We start from the raw sequence: 22,791 nt of genomic DNA on the forward strand, positions 1-22,791 counted from the left end.
TTCGGTGGCTGTTGGCTTCCGTCATATTTATACAGTAGTGAACAAAATGTATTACAATTACGATAAATTTAAGATACTGCAAATATAAACAGAGCTATTTGCTATTTCTGAATATAATGTTAAGTAACATAAACCTCTTCTGCCGCCAGGAGTTGTTGGAGGCGTAACTGTTTGCGTTCAGTTAATTTTTCATTTCTGTGCTTTCGCAGGCGCTTCCGATTGCATTCACTTTCCGCCCGTTCTAAATTACTACCCTGCTGTTCTTTTCAGGTGGCATATGGTACGGGTACATGAATCACTGCACATTTAGGGAAGTACTTTCTGGAGTATGTGATTAACGTAGCGTTACCAAGACTCATTAAATAACGGTAATCAACGGCCACATGTATGAGATGAAGCACCATCAGCTTTCTCTGGATCTCAGAGTAACACAGTTCATGAATTCACATAGTTTGAAGAGTTATAGGTTTAAATAATGTTTGGTTTTTCGATCTTCACAGGAGAAAGGCAGGAACAACGAACTCAATTTTTTGAGAAAGATATTGTTCGCGCTGGCCTAAAAATGTCTACAATGACGGCTATCAACATTTTCAAAGATTTCGCACTTATCACACTGTATGTAGCCCCATGAACTGTGAGCTGACATCTGCATTGTGTTGAACTAAACGACAGAAGCCCAGCTCAGAGCCCCGCCCAGCTGAGAAAATAATCGGGCTTCCAGTATGGTATAGGTAAACGAACACGTGGCGCACATAGGTCATGAAAGGAAAATAGTGACTTTTATTTTTAAATCTAAGTTTGCGTCGTGTGAAAATGATGGGAGTTGTTGTATACGTCTCCACAAAGGTAACTTCTATAGACATCGTTATGAACGCACTACGTTAAACCAGAAAGGTGAGAGCGCAATGGTACGCGGCGGATCCTCCGCTCATGGAGTTTGTGTCCTCGACTGCATTCATGGTAGCATCAGCGAATAGGATAATCAGGGTATTCTTCAAATGGTTATTCTTCCATAGGTACGCGAGGCTCTGTAATTTGGATATGTGTTTTTACAGAATTACGACAAGAAGCACACTTCTACGATTATAAAAAATTTGAAGATCAAGAGAACACTGGACAATAAGGAGAGGCCAAGGTGAGCTATTGGGATTATTCTAATTGAGTATATATGGATAAGCATCGCGTATTGTCTCAGGGATAAAAGAGCCAGCGGCGCTTAGCCCAAAGCCGAGAAGCTGCTGCAAAAGTGTGGAAATGGGATCTAGATGTTCACTAAGCCATTCTTGAGAGTATTCACGAGCGCAGGTGGTGAACGCTCAGTGGTGAACAGCACTGGTGAAAACTCTCAAGGTTCGCTTACACCCAATAAACATAAATACCCACGAGAGCAGCAGATTGGACAGCCGTCGCCGTAGCTCAGTCGGTAGCAGAACCGGACGCGATATTCGGAGGTCTTGTGTTCGGATCCCACCGGCGGCATGGTTGTTTTTTCTGCTGCTTTATAAGTAAACTTCTTTAAGCGATAGATTAATTTAAGTATTATTATCCCACTGATTAGTACTACAGATAAAAAAATTAAACAATCCCATGTGCCCCTTGGTTTCGGTGACTGTTGGCTCCCTTCATAAGTTTGTCAAAAGGAGTCCTTCAATTCCTTTACCTTGTCTGCGAGACAAGGTAAAGGAATATATATATATATATTGCAATCCCCTATATCAAGACTCCGGTTAATAGATTTTCAGCGAATGTTAAGAGGTTCAAAACTGCACAGAATATGTAATAAACTGACTTCTATTTATTCTAGAAACACTCTAAACACTTAAAAACATTTATATTCTCGCATTCACGTGAGACGTGTGGGTTGTAAAGTGGTGCAGAAGACATCTCCAGATTACGGCCACGTAGAGGTCCTTACCACGTACTCAAGTCTTGCTGCACACGAGTGTGTATGCATTGCGCCTCCATTAAACTGCGGCCGCCACAGTCCGTACACTATTGTGTGTGCTCAGGAGCATAATTCAACCGCCAATGGGGAACCTGCGCTGCAGAGGTGGCACTGCAATTGTTCCATTCCGTGACTCAAAACTGCTTTTGTCAGCCGCTTGGGCCGCAGCAAACGCGAGAACACATTCTGTGCGATTAGATACCCGCGTTTGGCTGACAGCATTCATTGCCTAGCTTCTCTCGGCGTATCCAAGATAAATGACGCACGGCACGTGCGCCTTCGACAGAGAACGGAGGCTCACGCCAATAAGCGCCTGAAGGTGGCGCGGAAAAGTACTAAGAGTACTACCCAAAACTGCTTGCTCTTCTCGCTAGGCAATGTGTTATGGCGCTGCAATTGGCACCGCAAACTTCAGAGCAAAATCCCCATAGGCAACTGCAGCAGGTGGTTTTCAGATTGAAAGTGATAAAGCTTCACTCCTTACTGCTTCTTTTCTTGCACTGCTATAAGCACCTTCCTTGTCTGCAGCTCAGTAGGCGCTTAAGTAAGTGGAAACGCGTCGAATTGCTTTGAACATGACACAGGACAACGTGGTTTTCGAGCAGAACATATGTATTGCTGGCGATACAGGTGCCACTTGATCACGTGCAGAATCTTCCGTGTTAATTAAATCATCCTTTTCTATATCGTATGTTTAGCTTACGACACAGAAAATAAGTTGCACATCCTTGACTATGAGGAATATTCTTGCTCGTCGTCGTCGTGTTACTTCGGGAAGTTTGCTCAGCCACCTACAAAGAAAAGTGTTTGATCAGATTCCCATTCCGTATTTTACGTAACGTACCAAGCTTCGGTAAGCAGCTTGCAACCAATACACAGCAAGCCCCAGTTTCTTTTTATATTCCTCAGAAGCTGAAGTTGAAGTGTAAAGCTGCCTAACATTTCGCTTTCTTTCTATTGATATTTTTTCAGCCACAAAACGGACATTTATCAAAGACGAAATTCGACTTAAAGATGAAGCCTTGTATTATGTGCTATTAACGCAGATTCAAGACCAGTAAGAACGCCGTGGTCACCATCGGAAATTGTTCGGAGACTTCACCGAGCCTTAGAGATCAGCGATGAAAAACAACTTGTGTGTCGCCACAACAGTTTCGTTTGCGAAAGTGCTGCTCTGTGGTGTCTACAACTAAATTTCAAATATTTCTACTCTTTTCCGGGATCTAAAAGCCTCATATTTTGTGCGATAAACATGTTTGTAATTAGACAGCGGCTACCTAACTTTGAAGGCCAGCGTCAGTTTGTGTCTAGTATCACTTGTAATGAGGATAGTACACAGATGTTGATCACTTCTGTTCAGACACAAAGTTCATGTTGTGAAATTCCAACATTTTGGAGATTGTTCCGAGTAGAACACATTGTTGGCGCCTCCACCGGGCGCTTAACAAAGGTGAGGCTGCAACTTACATTTGACTTGGAGTTTGATGGCGAGGACCAGTGTGGTACACGCGGCCTTTATGGCAATGGTGGCAGTCGCAGCAACGCCCTCCAGCAGGGATACCACGGCGCAGAGCAGCCCAGAGAGTAGGTTGCCAGGATTAGTGCCAAGCAGGACTCTCAGCAGGCACTGCGGAGAGCCAGGCTCGTTACTTCTCATTGTAGCGAGAATTTGCACATTTTTTATTTCTATGTGTGATTGAAGAAGTTCGTCTGATTCTGCAGTATTGTAGCGCTTTAATATTCTGCTCCCGCATTAAAGCAATGCTTGTCGAAGCCTAGTCACGTGCTTGCAGCGCGTTTCGCTCACGAGCATTCTATTTAATGCAGGAGCTGTAAAGGTTATGTAAGTGCGGTGATACTAGTAGAGACTGTGGAAAACTTTTTAGAGTACCGCAATCCCCCTCTCCTGGGCAACGGATTCGGAAGGTTTATGGCGGCCCGTGCCTGATGCTCCTGGCATGACAATCACGCCTACCTTTTATCTTCCTTCGTAATGTCCGTATTATAAATAGAAAAATAACGTACTGCGCAGTTAGCAGAAGCAGCTTTAGGGATATCGTGCGCAAACACTAGGAAGAAATTGGAAGCAGTGATCCTTGTATGTAACTTGTTTAGCAGAACCTTGGACGGCCACTGCTATATACAGTTACCTGCGCATTTTCGTGCTCGCTGAGCTGGTAACATTCGGCCGCGGTGACCATATACCTTCCAAGCGTTGCAGCGCAAGAAGAAGGAATGCGTTACAATAAAGTTTTCCAGCGACTGCACATACTCGAGGAGAACGCTTTGACAGTGCACCACCATCTAGCTTTCCTGTATATATCTCTTTCGCCGACCACCAAGGCTGCATACGCAGATGGCCACTCTGCATACGCAGGCTGCATGCACAGATGTTCCCTATAGGAACGAGGTGGAGGCGGCGCGTGGGGATAGTCTTCGCGGTGGCTGTTGGTGGCTAGAAACACCGGTATAGGATAGCGGTACATGCTAGTGCTAGGCTAAATGTTTCTAATCAAATATTTCAAATTATTTTTAACTTATGTTTGAATCGCAGACCGACGACTTGGCGACTTTTGGGCTCATGTCTCACTTTGTTATTGTTGACTTTTACATGTCAGTTTTTCATTCATTTTTTTTAAATTTTGAGCCTCTACCTCCATTTCATTTCTTCCTTTGTATTAAATTTATGGCCGGGAAAAGCTGTTGTGGTCCGGGCTTGACCTCTTTATCATATATGCATATTTTCTCTCATGAAAGAGGACTAATAGAGCAGTAAAAAGACATATGCGTGAAATAAGGCTGTTGACTCGCCAGATGTTGCTCAAGTATTTTAGGAAAGTGGTCAGCCCGTATAGAAGTTGTGCGGCTCAAGTGTTATCGCAGTTCGCGTGTCACAGGCCGGCAGTTTCGCTTAAAAGACTGCTCCACACCATAATTTCACACAAGCAAACAGTACTGTGCGATTCCAAATTGCCTTTCGGCTACGTTAACAAATAACAGTTGCAAAGTTGTTTTCACTGCAAAAGTCTTACCACTAAAGCCTTGACCAGGCTCACGAGAACTTCATCCTGAAACAGAAAAGAAATAGCGCTGTCACCAAAAAGCTCTCCTACGTAGAATAATTACAACTGACCGTTCTATCGTTTATTCCTGCCCGTTTGGTCAGCGCTGGTGACCACTCTCATATTGCAGTATGCGTTTTAAAATATTTGTTTTATATTAATTATGTGGAGCTGGGTAATTTTAAATAAGCCGCATGGTATTTCTGGCGCACTTCAGGCATAAGAAGACATGTAACGTAGTGCCTGGCAAATGACAACATTTCATCGGAAAGAATAATTCTAAAAACACGACAAAATTAACGTGCGTATACATTTTAGTTTCAAGGCTGGAACAATTTAACAAAGCACATCTCATCATTGAGGATGCTAACCGAAAACATTTGATCAGGAAGTTTTGTTAACATCATGCAGCGTTATCTGGTGGCCGCGTTCACCATATCTAGTTCGAACGTTTGAAATAGAAACCGTTTGCCTGGTGTAAGCACGTTTTAAATCTGAATTAAACTTAGTAACCGTAGAGAATATATGGCTCCCGTCCCACAGCAAGACTAATTTAAAATTGATTTCTTCAAAATATAGGAAAAAGCGCTATACATTCGCGTTTCTTTCAATGCGTTCTCCTTTTGGGCAATGATGGCTTTCGTTTTCTTAATTATGAATTAACTGTTATGTGACAAGCCGAAGCGCAGACTAACTATCAGGATTTAATGTACGAACTTACCTTGCAAGGATCGCCTTCTTTGCACAGAAGGAGAGCGTCGGTGAAGCACTGGAAAGAAAGCATTACATTAGGATTCAGTAAATGACGTCACGACTCGATCTCCGCGAACGGACACAGGCAGGCACTGCTGTAGTTCTATAACAAGGAGTTCGTATATACAATCCTTACCGTCACGTGAGGGAAGATTTCTGCGGCAAAAGCAGCATGTGCAACCCCCAAAAAAATATTTCACACAGTGTTTGCAGTCCAATGAGGACGTTTTTGACATCGGCAGCAATAAAATAACTTTGTGAATAGGCCCGCTTTGTGGCGGGTGTATGTGACCCGTAGGATTTAAAGGCATCGCATGTGACAGAACGATGTAGGCTGTCGTGCGCCTGCATTTCCTTGTGGTGCGCCACAAGGCAGACTTATCGCCGGCCATCTCTTCGTTAGAAAGAAAGTCAGCTCTTGTCCCTTTCTTGCTGTCTGCGTTCGCTTGTGCGCTGCCATTCGATTAAGATGCGAAATCATCTAGCCCAGTCTGCTGGTTTACTGGATTTGATTTCTTGTACAACGGGCTCTTTTATGTGTAGGAAAATTACCGCTTGTCTCCTTCTTTCTGTCTGTGTTTGTGCGCTGCCATTCCATTAAGATGCAGAACCAACTAGACCAGTCTTCCACTCCTTTAAGATGCAGCTTGTCCCTTCAATTTTTTTTTGAGTGTCAGTACACAGCGCAACACAAGCTTTTTAACATACGTTCACCTGTAATTGCTTTGCGTTAGCTATCAGGGGAAGGCAGGACGTTTCAGATGCGATTTGTTACACTAGCGGCGCTGCTCGCCAAGAATAATGTGCTTATGCCTTCCAGCCTAAAAAAACAACAGTCCTGCGACACTCCTAGACTTTTTTCCGCACAGCTCCTACGGGAATATTCGAAATACAAAAAAGAAACAACGCTTATTGGAACAGAATACACAGCAGGAGAACAAAAAAAACGGCAGGTCTGTCTTCATGTCTTCTGTCTTCAAAAATGTCTTCATGAGAACAAGACAGGTGAGCGCACGCGGCAAGTGATCAAGATGGATAAGTGTCAGATCATTTGCTTTCTATTTTTAAAAACTGTTTAGCAATTCTAATCTACGCCTGCGGCATTCCTTTTGGAACATTCACAATTGTTTTAGTGAGAGCTCAGAAAATTCGGTTAAGCGTAATGTTAGACGTGGGCTGTGCCTTTGGAAAATTTCTCGCAATGTTCTGAGCATGAATGTGGCAGCGACTTCAGCGTAAAACAAGGAGCATTTTGCACAAGGTTGAAGACCTTCGCTGTGGGAAACAGAGCGCAGATCAACGCCCGTTTTTCAGCTCTTTAGAGCCTTATTTCTTCGCTTCAAAGGCATGTCAGCGATTTTCAGAAAATTGTGACTGTTCCACACTTCTTTTGCACGTGAGTAACCTTCGAAAGGAAGTGGATAAACTTTTTTTTCTAAAACCGTTTTTTAGTCATATCAGTCCTTGAAGCATTTACAAACGGGCCGAAAAATTTCATTTTAATGCTCGCAGTATAGAGCGAGAAATTACAGTTTACTGAATCGCTTACGGCACGCCCTTTGAACTGGCTTCGAAGGTAATTTTCTATTTTCCCCTAAACTCCACGGCTAGAGAGGGCGACAGGGGAGGTGATATCCAAGAAAGTTGGACATGATGTTTACTGATGTCTTAGAAGTAATGCCGAAGTTGGAAGATGCTGCAATAAATTAGTGTGCGCAGGTCATAAACAAATCATCTGATCATGTGCTCTGCGGCTTACATGTGCTGACGGAAATAAAACCGTGAACCGTCGAAGAAGTCCAGGCTTACCTTCCCCACGTTGAGTTGCCCGGGAAGAGTAATTGGGATTGGTGTTTTGCACGTCTCAGTTCCTTTAAAGATCTTCTTGCATCCGGGCACGTTGGACACGCAGCAGAGTGGCTTTAATAATTGCGAGAGTTTGACCAGATCTGCAACGCCATAGCGACAGAACGGAATGAGCCAGCCATTTATGCTGTTTATCTTAGCCCTTAAAGACTAGAGGGGACTGCACACCTATAATCTGTGGTATTTCCACCTGTGCTGTACGTTTTATTTATAAGCTAAAGGGCATCTTCAAGGCCCCTTGATTCAATCAGCCGACACATTAACGGTGCAGAAAAAGCATGGGGAGATGACGAATGCATACAGAGTTCTGAGCCATTACACCTCTCTGGAGCCTCGGCTGTAACTACCAGAACTATAAATTCAAACCTTGCTCTTATAAAACTGTCCTCAGAGCTGAGCCGGAAAAGGGGCCTGAATGGGAGCTGATTGAATTATTCGCAATAAGGCCCACTTGGACCGAGAACAATGGAAGCAACGCCTTAGTTACCATCCCAGAAAGAAAGATTTACATGCTAAGGCAATCAAATGATTGCCTTGGCAGCTTGGAAAGCTTTGAGCATGCCAGGTGTTCCAGGAAATATTTTAAGTAATTTCAAAACTATAGCCTATTGTGGTATGAAGACGGCTTTTGTGGCAGATTAATATCGGTGTCAGTGGACATCAAAAAATCAAATGATTAAAGATTATTAGTTATTCGGTTAACTAAATTCTGATAATTCTGTTTTTAACACGCGCAGTTAGACACCTGGTCCAAGAAGAGATTTTGAAGCCGGTTGTTAGTAACAGCGATATCGGCTTTAAGACTTTCGAAAACGCAGTTACCCTCTGTGGTGTGGCTGGACAAAATTTGGATATTTCGACTTGTTATGTGCAATTGAAAGGTTGATTTACTTGCATGCTTTTTGAAGGCGCATGTACTTTGCCACAATGCATCCCAACTTCGCTGGGCCACAGTGCCGATGATAATTGCGTTTTAGAAATTATAAATATTGATACGGCCTTATTAAGACTAATTAAAAATTACTTCTTGCAACCAGGAGTTTATTTGGCATAGTTGAAAACTTTCAGAAATTCCGAAAATTCAGTTTTCAGAAATTCTGCTGTTTTTCTGTCTGCTGACGCTAGCATTAGTCTGCCCCAGAAGCTGTCCTCATTCAATTAGGGCCTAGTTTTAAAATTAAAGTCTTCACAGATACACCCAGAAATTCAGTTCCAGCCTAGATGATCATTTCGCGCCATTGATAAAGCCACGACTATCATTTGACCTAGTCTAAGGTAACGAAACACGGTTGTAAGGAAAGTTTTGAATTTGTGATGTGCATGTGTTTAAAAGCGTCTACCAGTTATACGAGAAAAAAAAGGTATAAAATTTCAGGACACACAGCGGAATTTCAAAACTTAACTTACTAGCGCTCTACCGATTTTCACTTCGATAATGAATTCCGCGCTTGAAGCAATTTTCCTTCTTAAAACGCGCAGATTATTTTGTCTGTTTTTACCGTCGTCCACTTCAGTTAGAATTGAGAAACTTTGTTCGAACGCACAAATGTGGTTGATCCAAACTACACGAACCACTCATGAAAAAGAGAAATAGGAGGAAAGCACCGGTATTTTTTAGTCACGCCTTCGAAAACTGAAGTTCCATAAATTTTGTAACATATGAGGTACATATTTATGACGACAACGATTTTTCGCTAAGAAATTGCAGTGCGACCATAATAAAATAATTAAAATTAAAAATAACAGCTGATAACTTTGTTTATTCGACTTTGGTTATTAATCGACTTACCAAGGCCTATAAGGCTGAGGATGAAATCTACAAGTTCCAACAAGGCAGCCAGGGCACTCAAGGCATCGAGTTTCAGTAGGGCTTCGATCAGGCACTGCAAATCAAGAGGGATTAGTTCTTACAGACAGCGGGTTCGAGAAAAAAAGACATCGTAATTAGTTATGCAGTGCTGATAACTATGACCGAGAAACACAGCTTTTCTGCTTTCATCCTGAATAATATTACCGATTAGGCATTGCGGGCATCAGCCAAAACAGGAGCGCATATGTACACTTCTTGTATGCAAGCTGGCTGCCCACTTTAATAGAGATTCTGCCTGTATAAAACGCATCAACTAGAAGGTGTGGGAAAAAGAAAAGAGAGGTTCCGAGAGTCACGTGCATTCTGTTAGCAGATAGTGGGTTTATTTAGTCCTTATTATTCAATTTTGAATTTGTGTTTTGATCTTGTTCTGCGGAAGCCGATAATAAAGTGGCCATTTCATGATACAGAATATGATGGCATGTAGAAAAACAATTTAACGCTTCTTTTAGGCTTTTCCTTGCGGTTGAAAAAGTGTTTGCATATAGTATTTTCAAAGTCATCCTACAGTTTCCTTATTTAAAATTGATTGCTTCGAATCAATTTCTGAGATTTGAAAATTGCTTTAGGCCACATTTTCGTAAATAATTTTTGACGCGGCAAAGATAGCGAAAGGCAGTAAATTATATCTTATGATCTACAAGAAGCATTAGGAAAAAACCTTACATTTTATAAGCTCCAACGCCTTTATATACAGCAGGCAATAAAGCAGATATATGTATTCTGCGTAATATTTTATCTAAAATCTTCATTCCCTATTCATCATTGTACCATTTTGTTATAGTACAAGTGCGATTCCCTGCAATAAGTCATCACTGTTCGAGCATGTACTGTACCCTTTCTAAATATTGTAGATGACAATCGGCATTTCCGGCCACCTTATATCCCCTATGACCGACACTTGATGTGGAACTGGTAAAAACATTATGTTATGTAATAAAGGGTTTCTATTTCGTCCTATGGTCATCCCTGAGGCCTTTGGATACTGAAATAACACCATTCTATTATTATATATCTTCATCGACTCCCCAAATGTGACAGCAGAGAAAAACAAAAAGCTCGCTTCGGACACTGGAAGACAGGTTTGCGTTGGCGCTGCTCCAATACAGCGCCGTTTACACAGACATAATGACGGCAGCCATGGCCAATTACGACGCCTGTGGCACCGAATTAGCTCGATTAGTCGAAGGTTAGCAAAAACGTTAGTTAATGTGCTGATATACGCTTCATGCGGCAGTTTTCACTTGCTAAAGTCAGAAGTAACCTTTACGGTTCCGGACTACTCATGCGGAGGCAATTTTTTTTTCTCAGCATGCTGTAAGCCGAGACTAGCAGTTACGACTCACAGCTTCAGCCGTACGCAGCCAACGAAAGCCGCAAGATGGCCGCCGTAAATAGCCATGCGCCACGGCGGTCCCATTTGCTCCTGACATTGGTCACATTTTGTGCCTCTCACTGTAGTGAGTTTTGGAATTGAACACATTTTCGCGGGTTCACGAGCCTGAGCTCAGTGATGCTTTTGTGGCCGTCTAATGTTTATGTGTCTCGCGTGACTTGCGACTGGCAGGATGCTTCAAGTTTTATGTTTTGTATCCCGTATGAAAATCTAGCATTGCTTTGTTTCTGTGCTTTGAACAGCGTCACCAAACCAGAAAAATAATTCATCGCCTTAAATTTCATCGCTGCTGATGACGGAAGAGAACCGAACCGTATGTCTCTATAGCCGTTGCATGCATTCGGATGCAGACAGAAGGGCTTTGTACTACCAGTCAGAAACGTGATTTCGCTGTAGTTACCGACCTTGCGGTGCAACACTCGTACAAAATGCATATATTTGCAAAGATATTGCATTGCGAGAGCGAACTGTGTGTTGAACGGTACGACGAAACAGCGCTGGCGGACGGGACGGTAGATGAGACAGACACATGCGCTTAGTCAGAGCATGTGTCTTTTTCCTCATCCGTCCCGCCGTTAGCGCTGTTTCGTCAAACCGTTCAACATGAACCAACCAGCCCGACTCAGCCTTCTCAATGGATTCAAACTGAATGCATTGCACGAATGCCCAGATAGACCGAAATTTTGTACTCACCTTCAGAAGCTTTACCAGGGCCGCAACAATGTCCGTCTACACCGCATAAATAAGACGCAAAAGAAAAAAAACGAGTTTATGCATTAGAATCACAGTGATACATTGAATTTTCACGTTCTATTCATATTGGTATTTTCTATGGTTCTCAAGGTCTACCATGCACTACACCTTTTCTTGACGATGTCTTGCCTGCTCGATAGACTGACTTCGCGACCGGCAACGTCCTTATTTGCTTACTTTCCCCTTTTGATTTCAATCAAGCTATTTTACCCTTCCGTTTATATCACTTCCCTCAGTTCAGATTAGAAATCCGGCACTTTGTTCGTCTTGACCCCCTCACCTTTACATCTCATTTTCTTCCTGTTTGTAAGGGAAGCACTAGTACCGATTCCGACACCCAGACAGACTTATGGCATGCACGCATTCAGCTTAATATCCGCAAATGACCGATTAGAGATTGCTTGATCTCAGAAATAAGCTCAAAAAATGACGCGATCGTTGGACGACGTTTTGTTTTCATAACAAAATGCGAAGCTTAAAATAAGACGTGTAATAAGTAGAAAGCAGTGTAATAAGATCTGTTTACGAATTTTTTTTTGTACAAAACTCGCTCACCTAACGTCGCGGCTATTTTTATTAGTGGAATGTAGAGAAGGTTGCTGAATTTTGCTTCTTTCGCTCTGTCCTCAACCCTTTCAACTGTTTTGCTGAGAGAAAACCGGAAATATTTTTATAGAAATTCCTACTCCGCACGTCAACCCTTGTCACTGTTCAAAAACCTTGCCTCTGGGGCGCTTTCGCATCATTTTTTATTTCGTGCATTGTATTGCCCATCTGGCAGGGCTCATGAGTTCATCGGTCAAGCCTGAACGAATATACTTGCGTAACGTGTAAATATATTTATGTTTTTTTCATTTATACATTTTCTTCATTCTGCCCTCAGCACACAAAAAAGCTTTGCACAATAGAGTGCTGACGTACCGATGAGCATAGCGCACACAAAAACAAGGAAATAATTTAAGCAAATTCTAGCCTGTTTTCATCACATAGTGAGGACGGGACCCCTTTCTGACGATGCAAAGACTTGTTCTGTACATCTTTCTCTCTTTTGTTTTACTCGTGTTAAAAACAGATGATAAACTGTGGCTTACCGTAGTTGCTTTGCAAAGATTCAGGGAAGACCCAAGGCACTGAAAGTAAAGTGTTTGGTTAACACGTAGTTCGCAAAAAAAATTATCTTAAAGGCATATCATTTTCAGGTTTCCTGCGTTTTGGTGTTGAGTGAAAATGGAAACGAATTTTTCCTGAGCACCACTCGTGCGCAGTAAACTTGTACGATTTTTCAAGCGCCTCATTCAGCAGCTTTGAAATATTTTAAAATTTTCATAAGTTATTATATATACTTTCAAATTCATATAAGTATGCAATTTGTGATGTCCAATCATCTCTAGGCAAGTATTTGGACGAACTGAATTAATATATCAGGAGCTTACTCTGCTATTTCCGCCGGCAATGGCGGTGAAATAGTGAGTACAAAACGAGGCCTTGTGGAGAGTTCTCAGTTCAGGAATTATTCTCGAAAGTACGTCTGGAAATGAGCTCAAGCTCCTGATCGTTTTATAGAATTTCTGGCAGGAGCGATGTTTGCTTTTTCTCCTTGAACGATTAAAGAATATGAAAGGATTCTAGCTTTGAAAAGCTGGTGGAAAAAGTGTATAAGAGCCTCAGTGTTGTTTCCACCACACTGGCACTCGGCACCTTTGCATTATGCTACCACTGACAATGATGAAGTTCCGTTCACCTTTCCAATGTCCAAGATGTCCGGCAGGGTGGCATTAAGGCACTGTGTAGCTGGAATGCAAACGTACACGTTACCGAGCATGTCTGAACAGGACACTAAGTGGGAAACTAAGCGAAACTGAGTTGCAAGGCTTGCGTTGCAAATATGTAATAGCAAATACGTGATTGTTAGTAATAACAGAGCACAAGCCAGAAAATTGCCTAAAAGCACGAAGCGAGTAAAAATGATGTACACGTGGCGTCACCTCTTGAGGATCCTTGCAACTGCACCTGGCCATGATTGACTCACCGCTTTTTCGTGCAGCGCTATTTAGACGGCAATAGGCAGGTGCCGTCACAGAACCGACCGCGCCTTATTATAGCACTGCACCTGCAGATGCTTTTTTTTTTACCGCGTGGTGCTAGAGGTTGGTAAGTGGATGAACAAGCACGCCCTATGATGCTGCCTCTAAGAGAACTTACACGCGCGATCTACGTCCAACAGAATTTGCACTCCGCCCCTGCGAATTACGGCAGAGTAAATTGGTGCTCTGTTTTCGATAAGATCCAGCAGTCCTTAAAAAAAAGGGCGTAAGGCTGCGGGTAACAAAAAAATATTACCGTTGAGATATCAAGTCAAAATCAGCTGCATTTCACCCTCTATCCGCCTTCATAGGCAGCACGAATTCATATGAAGGAAGAATTTTTACGTCATTGCCTATTCAGTTATTTGCACAGAACACTGAACGAGATCAACATGATCACAAGTAAAGAGAAACCAACGATAGCCCCCCCCCCCCCCTAAATTTACTGGGATACCAAGCAGTAAAGAACAACGAATATATAAAAGCGGTAAAATTTATTTCAGATTGCAACTCGAGGAGTACGAAATATTTTCCCCGCGACGAACAGAGGAACACAGCGAACGCGTCATGTAGCTCGCAGTATGATTACGAATAATCACTGCTCTCAGTACTTCGTCATTTGTAGACATTTCTTTCGCAAATTCCTGATGAGGAACGGGTGAGAGGCGGGCTGATGCAAACGGACGCCTACAAGCTGCATTTTTTTTTTCATGACATCAATGCCTTTCCCACAATGAGCCTTAGGTCCCCAAACCCCGCTGTCGACGTTTATCATAAATTCAGCGGCTGATACTGCGCAGACGCGCGCGATGCTGTGCCATGCACTCATTTCAGGATGTTATCTAGAGCAGCATTTCATTGCGTTTAGTGCCGTGTTGTTGCGACTGCCGCCCTACTTGTTGATGAAAAAAATTTGGGCAAGGCTCCTGACTGGGTACCTCGGCTTTTGAAGCCATCCCTTTAAAATTTTAGCCCTTCTTTGTCCTCACTTTCCCGTAGTTTTTTTTTTTTTCTTCACCACATCATCGCTTAGTCGAAACATCCGCCCTTCCACGTCTTCAGCATTCTTTCGGCAGTTTTATCTTTCAGCTGCTATTTTATTCTGTCGACATTTCATAGCGTTATTAGGCAGCAATCGGATATACATACAAATCATCGGAAGGTTATCAGCGCGAGAGTGTTTGCACTTGATTTTTCTAAAAGTTAGTGATTTTATCAGTTTTTATACATGAAGGATCAGATGCGAATCGGCCATGTCGTTGCGATCGTCAAGTCGTTGAACAGCCTCGCGTCGGACTGCGCATAAATTATTATTAGGGTAATTCTGTAAACTGGTACCCCCACGTTTTTGTGGTTACTGCAGAAAAAAAGTACATTTTTTCTAGCTGAAGCAGCATGATTGAAAAGTGTTGAAGAAATTGTTTGACGTTGATGAAGTAAACATTAAAGAAATACAGCTTAAACAAGCCTTGCTTCTAGTTACTATGCTTAAATTCAAACGACAGAAACAACTGCCGGCGACAGGATGCAAGTGACTATAGATTGTCGGCTCTAAAACTTCTTCCCGCACACCATGGTAGTTGCTGTCCGTCGACGCCATGTCACTACGTTAGATGTTGAGTAGATGAGGATGAGGACGCCCTAACGCAGGCAAGGCTAGGCCATTATAACTTTCCTCGTTCCAAAATTAGCTTCTTCATTAGCGCAATTAGCATTGTATACTTTCCACCATCTCACCATTTGCCTCATGACACGAGGCTATCAGTCTGTTCCGAAATTAAAAACTCAATGAAATACAAGGGCAATGAGGCTTATTTTTTGCCACTTGCTTAATTGTTTGGCTTGCGTTGAATGAAAAAAAATTAAGAGATGCAGCGAAAAGGGTTCCAACGCCACCATCATCAGTAGTAGCCATTGACACCTTAGAACAGGCCGTTCATTGAATTGTTTTTCATTATGTCTTGCCTTGTACTTTTTCTTTTTGTTGTTATTGTGACCCTCCTGCAGGCCTTTTCATTGGGCCCGCAGTATGCTCTAAATAAATAAATAAATATAAATAATAAATATATTTGTCAGCTGTCAGCTAGGCGAGAAAGATAAGTATTTGATTTCCTTAAATTTATGTTTTTTCAAAATCCGTCATAGAAAAGAAATATCAACAAACAAAAAAAACCAAGGAAGAGAGTCGGCGCTAATAAGCGTAGCAATGGGGGGCACGCGCTTTGTGAAGTAGTGCTAGAACATCGGAAACAAACCATCAAACTCAAGCTCCGAGTTTAAAGGCGCTGAAATGGAACTTGCTGCACCACGTAATCCACGCAACAAATAGCCTGTCGGAATCTAAACTTGGGCGATGCTACATTTGATTTTAAAGGATCATGTATAGCTTGTACAAAATACGGCATGGTTACCGCACTTGGCCTGAAAGAGAGGCTCTTTTCCCCAGGAATTCACCCAAGAGAAGCCCAGCACCAAGAAGGCCAAGGTAAAGCTATATACCTCTTGGAAGGCCCCTCAGCACCGGCGGCACTGGTAATTGAACGCCACAAATTTGTCATGCGTAAAGGAAAATGTTTGCCAAATAGTTCCTGGTGCAAAGATTGGTTGATGCAGCTAAATATTAACAAATGCAAAGTAATGTGTGTGCCTAGAAAAATTTCGTCCGCGCCTCACTACTACACCGATAACATTTCGTTGGAACCAGTTTCGTCATATAAATACCCAGACATTCGCATTGCTGCAAATCTTAACTGGTCTCTTCATGCCGAGAACATAATTAAAAATGCTGATCGCTTGCTAGGCTACTTACGTCGCAACGTTTGTAATGTTCCTTCGAATTCGAGACTATTGCTTTGTAAAACACTAATACGATCTAAACTCGAGTATGCAACACCTGTATGGGAACATCCTCAATTGTTGAGATGGCGCAAAATAACTCTGAACTTTTCAGCTTTGCTAACTGCAACCACAAAGCGAGTATAAGTGCTACGAAGTCTAACCTCTTACATCGCGCAGAAAAGTGTTTCGTATTGCCCTGTTCCACAAGCTGTATCATCATCCCGGTCTACGTGATCACCTCATTCCTCGCCAATATCTGTACCCCGCCGCATTGATCAGAATCACAAAGTCGGATTTGTGTCTTGCAACACGCAATGCATCCCGCAATCATTCCTGCCGCGAACCGCACGTGATTGGAGCCACCTTCCCGCAGAAGTTGCTGGCATTGTAAATTATGAGCAGTCCCGTGTAGCACTAGCTAACGTTGTGTATTCAGATGCTATTTAACATTCTTGCAACCAACTGTAATTTCTCTCTGTTTTTAGTGTATCTACAACTCGCCCCCTTTAATGCCACCGGCCGTGGGAGGTAATGTAAATAAATAATTAAATAATTATTGTGACAAGTTGACAATACTGGCGATGACTATCAATCAACTGTTTATTAAAGAGAAACACGTACGACCTGCTCTTTTTTCTACAACCACTGGTTGTGCGTAAGCACCCTTGTGTGCTTTTTTACGACTGTGAACTTGTGTATCCTGATTCACGTCATTGGAATATCACAGCTTCTGTTGGTGTAGCATGTGTGCTCCTGGGGCTGAAGAACGACTATATATTGCGCGTTTCTCTCGAATGAAATTACGCACGGCACTGAAGACTGCTTCCGTGCTCACGTGTCTAATCTTGAGCTCTACTGCAAGCCTTATTAAACATTCCATTCATTCTAATGACACATCTGCTCATTAGTATACAGTCGTAAGGAAAAGCATACGCTCGGTTCGCCATTATTCCCCAAGGACTAACGTGTGAACCAACTGCTTCCACGAATTCTTATTTCTTCAAAATGATTGCTTATCTTAAGGAAGTGTATTAACAGACGGATTTTTAAGCGGAGTGGTACTTCCTCTCGATTATGGCCTCTTTCGTCATCATCATCATCATCATCATCGGGCTAACTACACCCACTGCAGGGCAAAGCCCTCTCCCATGCTTCTCCAGTTAACCCTGTTTTTTGCCAGCTGCGCCCACCATATGCCTGGAAACTTCTTAATCTCTTCCGCCCACCTAACCTTCTGCCCTGCCCTGCTACGCTCGCCTTCTCTTGGAATCCACTCCGTTACCCTTTAGGACCAGCGGTTATCTTGCCTTCGCATTACAGGCCCTGCCCAAGCCCATTTCTTCCTCTTGATGTCATTAACCCGCGTTTGTTCCTTCACCCACTCTGCCCGCTTCCGGTCTCTTAACGTTACACCTATCATTTTTCTTTCCATGGCTCGCTGCGCTGTTATTAACTTAAGCAGAACCCGTTTAGTTAGCCTCCAAGTTTCTGCCCCGTAGGTGAGTAGCGCTAAGGTGAAGCTGTTGTACACTTTTCTCTTGAGGGATATTGGTAAACTGCCATTCATGATCTGTGAGAACCTGCCATATGCGCTCCACCCCATTCTTATCCTTCTATTTACTTCACTCTCATGATCCGGATCAGCTGTCACTGCCTTTCTGTTTAGTGACCTGAAACTGCTCTATCTTTTGATGTGACTTTTCTGAAGTTTCTTAGAAGCTTTGTAGATAGTTTATATAAACACAACATACATTGACTGTAGTAAATCTCATGTTTACAAAAAAATGGTTTTCGGCCCATGGGCTGCTTGCTCGCCTGGCAATATAATGACCCTCGATTCGATTCCCGGCATCTCCAGAAGCAAATTTATGTTTATTTTTTGCTATAAACGTCACTATCTTGCGACTTACTGATGACGTCATGCGGAAGCACAGTGCCTTATTTGAGGAATCTGTTGCCATGGACTCTGACGGACGGCGGCTTTTGTGGTAATGGGAGGTATACGGCTCTCGCCTTGAAACCTTCAGCTCATATTCTGCCCACTTTGTCCACTTCCTTTTGCTTTGCCTTTGCGCAGTTTTTTTTTTTCATCAGAATGTACCAACTAGCTCAACTCTGTGTTTTACTACCCGTGGAACTAACGCAACCCTTACTAACTGAGCACGCAGTACGAAACGTAATAGTGCCACTAGTGACAGATATTAGAGTGGGCAGAGAAAAAAGAAAGAAAAACAACGTTGCTCAGCCCGCACCGCCAATGGCACAACGGGCTTAAACTACTATAGTGACAGACAGGACTCTGCGTGGAGCCGATCACGGAAGAGAGAAACAGCACTGAAAGTAAGTCAGCCGCCTCAGTAACGAAAGTGCGGCACGCAAAACAGGTAATCTGTGATTACGTTAGACAAAAAGAGGTGCCTTACATGTGGCGCTGCTCCCCAGAGCAGCGGGCATCAGCAGAACCAAGACAAGGATTACGGGAGCCATGGCAGAAGATGATGTGCTCGAGTTGCAATCTCCCTTAGGGGCTCGGAAGTCTGCAGTGTCTTCATGGTCCAAAACCGTGGAGTATTTATTGGGCTCGGACGAAGGTGACCTTTTTTTTTTCTTCCTTTAGCACGTGTGGTCGTGAGTTCTGAAACGCAGCAAAAATGTAAAAGCGAATGAAGGAGAAAAGAACACCACCCGTACTGGCTGAAAACACCTGAACCTGGGTTAGGAAACAAGCCATACGCGGGTGCAAAACACGGGTATCGTGGTTTCCTCCCTCATTGCCTCCTGTAGTGCATTATAGAGCCCCGGAAATGAGTAGGCTGTTTTCCAGAAAGCCTTGAGTCGAAACCTGGCTGCTACGATGTGGGAGCTTTCGCTCTGCATTCTGCGACACACGCCAATTGCCTGAAATAATATGCGCAATTATATAACATGTTTTTGCGCGTACACGTGCCAAAAAAATTGAGTGCGCACTTTTATTTTGTATCACACCGAAGGAATAAAACCTCACATTGTTTAGGCGTGCTCTTAGATTAGTCAGAACGAGCCATGAGCAGCTGCTGCGGCCAGTAGCGCGCATGGTGAGCATGGGGAGGGGGGGGGGCTTTTCTTGATATGTGCCAAAAATATTGTGCGTGGTGCGGCGAAAGACACACGTACAGAAAAGTACACTAATACCTTCAACTGGGGTTCGTGTTTCGGCGAAGCTTGTTTTTACTCCACATGGGGTCGTTAATGAAGTTGGTGCCAAGCGAATGAGTTTAAAATTTTTATACAACACCATAGTTGAAACTCGAGTACGTGCAGGGTTAGTGGAAACGAGTATCGGGCTCGTGTTTTTAGAGGGTGCACGTGTCATACGTAGCATCAAGGCCTCCCTTTAATGATGGACCTGTCTTAAACCCCGAGATTCTCTTCTATAACCAGCGTGTTTACCTGGTGAACGAAGCACTCCTGGAATACATGCACGGCGGCTATGGTACGCCAGAGAACCACAAGATCGCATTATGAATTTCTGTGTTAAGTGCGACAGCATTGCGAAAAACGAGAACCAACTTTTAACAATTTCGTTTCAGGTTAGGAGACAAAACGGTGGCATAAGTTCAACTAGCCTCAATTTCGATCTCCGCTCCACTCTTCACATGATGACTTTCACTTTAAGGAGAAGTACGCGTGCCCTAATTCTACGTTGCCCATTCCCCTCGGTCAGAGCTTGACGACATTCGAGTAGGCGTCCTTTAGAAGGATGAGATCTGCGGCTGCCCTTACCCTGCCGCTGCATTCCCGATGGGGTTCTTGAGGAGATATAGCCCTTAGCACATGCCTTGAATGCTGTACGGTGGTAGTGGATGTGCATTTTCTCCAGCGCCTTTGAACATTTTTTGGAACAAAGTCTTCAGGAATAGGACATCTACTAAGTTCTGCTAGGGAGCAATACATCACTCTGTGTCTGACCGATAACGCAAACAGCTAAAGCCTGCTCACGTATCTAGATGAAGTCAGCCTTTATGACCTTCTATAGCATATTGACACCCATATATTATGCAACATGACAAGACCTCAAAATTAAAAAAATGCAAAAAATATTGATGACGTTTATTCTCCAGGCCATGTAAACCCGAAGTCTTAATGCTGCAGTATATGGGATACGGGGTTGTGCAGGAAGGTAGCAACATATATTACCCTTAGCGGGCTGCCAACGCTAGGCGGCAGTCCCCAATATACCAAACACTTCACATTAGCAGTGGCAGAATGCTTGGCCCAGCTCATGGATGGATGGATGGATGGATGGATGGATGGATGGATGGATGGATGGATGGATGGATGGATGGATGGATGGATGGATGGATGGATGGATGGATGGATGGATGGATGGATGGATGGATGGATGGATGGATGGATGGATGGATGGATGGATGGATGGATGGATGGATGGATGGATGGATGGATGGATGGATTGATGGATGGATGGATGGATGGATGGATGGATGGATGGATGGATGGATGGATGGATGGATGGATGGATGGATGGATGGACAGTCGGACGGACGGACGGATGGACAAGTGGGTGGATGGATGGGTTGATGGAAGTTTGGAGAGCTTCTTTTGAAGTGCGATGGTAGGAGTTGCCACCATGCTCGCCTTTTAAAGCTAAAGCTATACTGGCCTAGCGGCGCCCATCTCGCCGTGGGCTGCAGTTTGACCTTGATTTGACCGGCGTTGCACCGCCGGCGGTGGCTTGGCGCATTCGCTCTCGGCAGCTGGGTCGCGGCCTGACTACGTGACTCGCCGCCCGCCTGGCTAAGATAAGCGCCGCGCTGGCATAGTCAGTGCTAGCGAGCTTCGTGCATGAGAGCGAGGCCGGGCCGTCTTCTCTGAGCGTTGCGCTGGACCGGGAGGCTTTGAGGCGTAGTCGGAAAGCCGCGTCTGACCACCCCGCGGATATCGGCCGGCGAGCTGCTTCACTGGAGAGGTTCCGGATTTCCAAGCGCGCGACGCTAGCGTCAGAGACTGAACAAGAGCGAAGTGGCGCGTCGGACTTGCGAGCGCAGACGCCGTGGGGAGAACGCCGAGGAGTCTGCGTGCAGTGCACGCGCTCAGTACTATCGGAACCGGGCAGAGTCTGAGCATCCAGCCGACAAGACCACTTCACCGACCATCGGGCAGTCTTCGTAGCAATTATAATAATAATAATTGGTCTTTTGGGGAAAGGAAATGGCGCAGTATCTGTCATATATATCGTTGGACACCTGAACTGCGCCCTAAGGGAAGGGATAAAGGAGGGAGTGAAATAAGAAAGGAAGAGAGAGGTGCCATAGTGGAGGGCTCCGGAATAATTTCGACCACCTGGGGATCTTTAACGTGCACTGACATCGCACAGCACACGGGCGCATTAGCGTTTTGCCTCTATAAAAACGCAGCCGCGGGGTCGGGTTTGAACCCGGGAACTCCGGATCAGTAGCCGAGCGCCCTAACCACTGAGACACCCGCGGCGGGTTCGTAGCAGTACAGGAGCAAAAAGAGAGGGATACTACAGCTCAACGATTGTATCAAACTCTCCGTTAAAAATACTCCTGCAACTGTGATTAACCAAGCTTAACCTTAGCCTAATAAAGATTTCGCTTCCATATCCAGGATTAGCCACAGTTAAGGCACAACCATTTTTTGTCTATTTTCTTTAAGTAATTCGTCAAACTTAAACCTGGAAGACCAGCGACGCGTGTTGGACAGCTGAAACATTCTCCGTATAGGTGTTCCACCATTCGGGATGAAAGGCTTCGCTCCACTGAATAAACATTGGTCATTCATTCATTTCAGTTTCTCCCAGCATGTGGTACCTTTGTTGTGTGTATGCTGGCGGATAGGGAGTCACATTTTTTTATCTCGATTCTCCATCTTATGAATACTTAACTGAAAGGGCAACTGCGATGCTTCTGTACCTTCACGGATTTTGTTGAATCATTTACGGTAAATCTGGCATAATTGTCTGATCATTCGTGTCAAATTTCACAGGCAGGAAACATCTTGTTGCGGCATAAATGAATTTTAAAGCCTTTCCATTTCGTGCCTCAATCGAGTTGATTTTTACGCGTAAACTTGCGTGTGTGACGTGAAAGTTTGACACACGCGTTAACGTTTGCTCCGAATTTGCTGAAGTGCAAAGTTTTTAGCTGGTTTCGGTTACACCAAACAAATAATGACCCAAGATGTCGCTTATAGTCGCCAAATTA

At 43.7% G+C, this 22,791-nt stretch overlaps 1 protein-coding gene across 1 annotated transcript; it reads right to left on the reverse strand.

Annotated features, from left to right (window-relative positions):
• Positions 1-2,552: 2,552 nt before the first annotated feature.
• On the reverse strand, positions 2,553-19,101 carry LOC144100349 (uncharacterized). Its single transcript, XM_077633326.1, has 10 exons — positions 18,991-19,101; positions 13,387-13,436; positions 12,737-12,775; positions 11,586-11,621; positions 9,416-9,509; positions 7,570-7,709; positions 5,729-5,776; positions 4,978-5,013; positions 3,413-3,572; positions 2,553-2,736 (listed from the first exon to the last, which is right to left on the reverse strand). The coding sequence occupies exons 1-10, from the start codon at positions 19,052-19,054 to the stop codon at positions 2,729-2,731; spliced, it is 675 nt and encodes a 224-aa protein (XP_077489452.1). The 5' UTR covers positions 19,055-19,101; the 3' UTR covers positions 2,553-2,728.
• Positions 19,102-22,791: the final 3,690 nt, after the last annotated feature.

The sequence above is a fragment of the Amblyomma americanum genome, chromosome 8, assembly GCF_052857255.1.
Source record: "Amblyomma americanum isolate KBUSLIRL-KWMA chromosome 8, ASM5285725v1, whole genome shotgun sequence".
NCBI classification, from domain to species: Eukaryota; Metazoa; Arthropoda; class Arachnida; order Ixodida; family Ixodidae; genus Amblyomma; species Amblyomma americanum.

Excerpts from the sequence above, each read along its gene's own strand:
- LOC144100349 (XM_077633326.1), bottom strand. The coding sequence starts at position 19,054 with ATGGCTCCCGTAATCCTTGTCTTGGTTCTGCTGATGCCCGCTGCTCTG. Across the intron at positions 12,776-13,386 it reads ACATCTTGGACATTGGAAAG|TGCCTTGGGTCTTCCCTGAA; the intron begins GTGAACGGAACT and ends CTTTACTTTCAG. Across the intron at positions 3,573-4,977 it reads GCCTGGTCAAGGCTTTAGTG|TGCCTGCTGAGAGTCCTGCT; the intron begins GTAAGACTTTTG and ends GGCTCTCCGCAG.